At 48.1% G+C, this 5000-nt stretch overlaps 1 protein-coding gene across 7 annotated transcripts in view; it reads right to left on the bottom strand.

Moving 5' to 3' along the window:
- Evi5 (ecotropic viral integration site 5) overlaps positions 1 to 5000 on the bottom strand; it is an 84437-nt gene that overhangs the window by 51984 nt on the left and 27453 nt on the right. For 4 of the 7 annotated variants that reach the window (XM_070127845.1, XM_070127844.1, XM_070127843.1 and 1 more), the window contains exon 1: positions 3922 to 4664. The exons of 2 other annotated variants lie outside the window; for them this stretch is intronic. In XM_070127845.1, coding sequence (XP_069983946.1) covers positions 3922 to 4070 — 149 coding nt within the window. In that variant the 5' untranslated portion in view covers positions 4071 to 4664. Of the gene's footprint in view, positions 1 to 3921; positions 4678 to 5000 lie in introns of those variants that run through there. One more of the 7 variants, XM_070127840.1, reaches the window with a different exon arrangement.

Raw genomic sequence — 5000 nt, forward strand, 5'->3', positions numbered from 1 at the left:
GTTTCCTTGTTTGGAAAACCGATCACGCGTTGCCAAGATTTCCACACTTCTCCTCTTTTATTATGATCAACTTTCTTCCAACTTTCGGTCTCGCTTTTGGTCTTAGTTTAACGTCTTCTCTCCCTCTTCTTCTCCTTTTCTTACTTCGTCTTCCTCACCCTTTCCCTCTCCCGCACTTTACTCAACCCCACCTCTCCCTCTCCCCGATAAGAAACGCTCAACACGTCCACATATTTGGTCACCAACTTCATCCTCTTGACGCCGGTACCCAGAAGAGGTCGCCCCTACCCTTCCCCGCCTCCTCGTCCCCCTCCCCCTTTTCGCACTTACTCCCCCTCCTCCTTTCCCTCCTCACTCTGCAGGTCTTTTCTCCCTCTGCATCTCCCTGCTTACCTTCCTCGGTCTGCTCTCCCTCCCATTCCCTTCCAACCCTCCTCACTCTCAATCCATTCTACTCATTCTGCTCTTCCTCCCTCTCTCAATCCCTCGCTTCCTCTCCCTCCCTCCCTCCCTCTTCTCCCTCCCTCCCTCCTCTCCCTCTTCTCTCTCCTCTCCCTCTTCACCCTGCGCCCTTCGCCCTTCACATTTTATATCCCATCCTTCACATTTCACAACTCGCGTCGAACATTCTCAGTCTCATATTTCGCAGATGACTTCCAATAATTCACTTTCTTCTCGGTACACTTGCGCTGCTCGTGAAAAGAAGGAAAACGAGGGAATCCGAAGTGGGGGGAGGAGGAGGAAGAAGAAAGGAGATAAGAGGAAAAAGAAGAAGGAGAGAGAGAGGAGAAAGAGGAGGACGAGGATATGAAAAAGAAGGAAGAGGATATGCAGGAGTAAGACGAAGACGTGGAGGATGAGAAAGAGGAGGACGAGGAGGGTAATGATGAGGATGAAGATTAGGAGGATTAAGAGGATTAGGAGGAAGACTACAACGAAGAACAGAAAAAAGAGGAGCAAATGCAGGAATGAAAACAGAGAAAGGAAAAGGAGGAAAATCGAAAAATTCGTCCCCCTTCTCAATGCGTTCGTAACTTTCCCCCCTCCCTCACCGCCATCTTCTCTTTTTCTATTCTCCATCTACCTTCTTTATCGCCCGAGACCCCTTCCCCCTTTCTCACTAACTCATCCCTTCTCCTACATCTCCTCTCTTTCCTAAATTAAGACCGTCTCCCCTTCATACCACCAAGGACATTTTACCATCCGAACATTAGCTTAAACCGCCGACGACGTGAGGAAGAGAGAGGGAGGAGAGGGAGAGGAAGAAAGGGAGAGGAAGAGGGAGAGAAAGAGGGAGAGGGAGATGGAGAGGGGGAGGGGGAGGGAGGGATGGAGGGAGTGAAAGAAAAAGAGAAAGAGTGAGGGAGAGAGGGGTGGGGGAAGCAGCGAGGGACAGATATGGAGAGGGAGGAAGAGAGAAGAAAAGAGAAGGACAGAGAGGGACAGAGAAATACCCTTGCTTTGATGGCTGTCTTAACACGTCTCTCCGACCGTCGCAATTACACAAGTGTCGTTCTCCTATTCATGTGCTTGCATGCGTTTCCCCCTCGCCCAAACCCCCACCCCAACCCCAGCCGATGATGCCATTATGATGAATCTCCCCTCTCCCCTCTCCCTTGTTTCACTCTTTCTGTCTCTCCTTTTATGCTTATTTTTAGCTCTTCCCACTCCTATTTCTTCTTACTTTATCATTTTCCCCTTTCCCTTCACCCTTTCTCACACCGGCTCTCTGTTACAAGAACAAAGAAGGTCAAAGAAATATATAAATGAGTTTACCCTCACACAGGAACTTTACGCCCAAAGAAAACGGACCATATTGTATGCCAAACTTAAATAAACCGAGATTATACACCATTTTGAAACAATACAAATAAATGAAAAGAAATAACATAAAAATGTGATTTTATTAGACAGATATACATGACAGCGGCTCTTAAAATAAATAAATTTAGCTGTAAGTACGACCTAATCTGTTGTCTGTGCATTTGTTACAAGGACTGACAGCGCTCCCCCGTGCACGTCATATAAAAAAAGAAAATTGAAATGTAAAACCAGCAGCAGGGCGGAAATGTTGTGAAACAAAGGCGATCTGAACGAAAGGGAACTGTGTGCTTCATATCTGCCTACCTTCATGCTTCTCTCCCCCCCCCCCCCTCCCTTCCCCCCGCCTGCCTCCCTCTCTTTCTCTACCTCACTGTCTCTCTTTTTTACACACTCACACCCACACACACTCACATTCACTCTCACTCACACATTCCCTCTCTCACTCTCTAACTCACTCTCACTCTCTATCTCACTCACACTCTCATTCTTTGATTCTCTCTCTCTCTCTCTCTCTCTCAATCACTCACTCCCTCTCTCTCACTCTCACTCAAGACTTTCTCACCCACCCACCCTCCATCTATCCCCCCGTCCCCCTCTCCCTCTCCCCCCTGATCCATCTGAGCGACAGACAGGCCCGTAGTGTCTCTCCTCCTCCGCCGCCGCCGTGCCTGCCTTTCACCGCAACCGAGCGAGCCAGATAATCATCAGCAGGGGCCGCACACCACGCCGGGCCATTGTGGCGAGCTTTTCCCTCCCTCCCGCGTGATAAGGTGACGATGCTCGATGTCTGTCTGTTTGTCTGTTTCCCTCCCTCCTTCTCTCTCTCTCCCTCTCCTTCTCCCTCTCCCTCCCTCCTCCTCTCTCTCCCTCCTTCCCCCTCTCTCTCCCTCCCTCCCCCTCTCTCTCCCTCCCTCCCCCTCTCCCTCCCGCCCTCCCCTCTCTCTCCCTCCCTCCTTACCCCTCTCCCTTCCTCCCTCCCTCCCTCCTCCCTCTCTCTCTCCCCCCCCCCCACCCTGACTCTCGATATTTGTTTATTCTGTGTCTTTCGCTGTTCTCGTCGTTGTCTCGTCAATAGTCGTCGTCGCTGGTACCGTTTCTCGCGCACATCGATGTGTGTGTGTGTGTGTGTGTGTTTCTTCCCGTCCGCCTCTATATCTATGTCTATCTGCCTCTCTATCTATTTATCTATATCTATATATACATATATATACATATACATTGACATAAATATATACACACACATACACATGTACATATATACATACAAGCTTACAAACATACATATACATAAACATACAAACATACACATACATGTTCATATACATACATATACATGTTCATACATATACATACATATACATGTTCATACATATACATACATATACATGTTCATACATATACATACATATACATGTTCATACATATACATACATATACATGTTCATACATATACATATCCATGCATATACATGTTCATACATATGCATATCCATGCATATACATGTTCATACATATACATATCCATGCATATACATACATGTATACATAAATCCCCAACGTACATATCTAGCCTTTTCAAGCCTATTTCAGAAGGTGAGTCACTTGCTGGACGCACGGAGCCCGTCGTCACGCTGTTCCGTGGACTGTACACAGACAGCTCTCCCAAAACGGGTCAAGTAATGTGATGCCGCCACGCACTTGCCTCACGCCCAGCTGCTCTTTCATAGCAAAAATCTAATGAAATTTCGGTGTAAGTCTCTTGTCTATCTTGGAGGAAGGCTGTCGTCTGAAATAGGTGTTTGGAAAATTCAGCTTCGCAATGTTATTACATATTTTGGGGGGGTTCATGCCCTCGCCCCTTCTCTCTCCCTGTCTCTATCCATCCCATCTTTCTTTCTTTTTCTTTTCTGTTTTTGGGGCGTCAAAAGAAACTGAAGCTCATTTTCTCGTAATCCATTTTCCTTCTGACGCAGCGCTTTGTTATTCGTCATTGTCACAACCAAGATAAAATTCCCTTCTCTCTCTGCGGCAAAAAACGCAAAGAAAAATGATCACATTAAACCCTCGCCGCCGAGACATGAACCCAACGTCACCAACCTGGAGATCCTAGGCATGAGGCGTCCTTGCCTGGCCAGCGCCACAAGGTCGCTCAGCTGGAGGTTCTCGAACAGAGGGGTGTCCCTGAAGGACCCTCCTGACATCCGCTTCCTCACCTGGTCCAGATACGTCGACCCGAACGCCTTCATGACGGCCGATTGACAGACACGTCCTTCGCAACAGTGGCCGATGGATTTCACTCCACGCACATAATTGCCGCTACGACACTCTTAATGGCCTTCAGGTAGACTGACTGCTCGCCTGAATCCAATACAAACTACTTGGCTGTTGTGCGAGCCTCCAGGCGAATGTTACCTGCTAGACAAACGCAATTACAACTGATCGACAGCAAAACACTTTGTCGCGTCAGCACACTGATCTAACACGAGCAAGGGACGCGGGGAGATATTCCAGCACGAAAAGTCTTGTGGCCAAGCGTCGGAAGAGAGAGGGAGCAAGTTCACACGCGCACGTACCGACTAGAACGACCGGAGTCGCCCAGGTCGACAATGCCACATAACGCGAGTTGCCAGCGGCGACATTAAGCGATAGAAGAGGCCGTAATCTCCCTCTTGTCAGATAATCCGGACAATACAGGGGAAGCAGAAGAGGCGAAAGTTGATCCCCTGAAGGACCTCTCCTCGCTGCCACGACTCTAGCCTTTGATGCAGCCAGGGTGCTGAAGGAGGCAGCAGGTCGCGTAGCGAAAAAACGACAGCACTTCGGGCCTGTTCGGCGGAAAAGACTCACGGGCGAAAGGCATGAAAGACATCCACACCGCATGCAGGCTCCAGCCAGCGCGATAAGAATAGATGATACTCGAGATTGAGATAACGCCTTTGATAACATGTGACCGAGACAGCCGGCAAACACGTACGAGTAACAAGTACTTACTGCGTCTTGCTTAAACTTCACCCTCACACACGGTCCTTCATACCCAGGGTAATTCGTGTGTAAATACATTCCTGCCTATAAATATATACCAGCGTACATATGTGCACAGCAGCATTCTCATTAGTAAGTTCTCAGAAATACCAAAATGATAAACAAATATCTAAAATCATACTGGTATACATAAT

This window comes from Penaeus vannamei, chromosome 12 (assembly GCF_042767895.1).
Source record: "Penaeus vannamei isolate JL-2024 chromosome 12, ASM4276789v1, whole genome shotgun sequence".
NCBI lineage: Eukaryota > Metazoa > Arthropoda > Malacostraca > Decapoda > Penaeidae > Penaeus > Penaeus vannamei.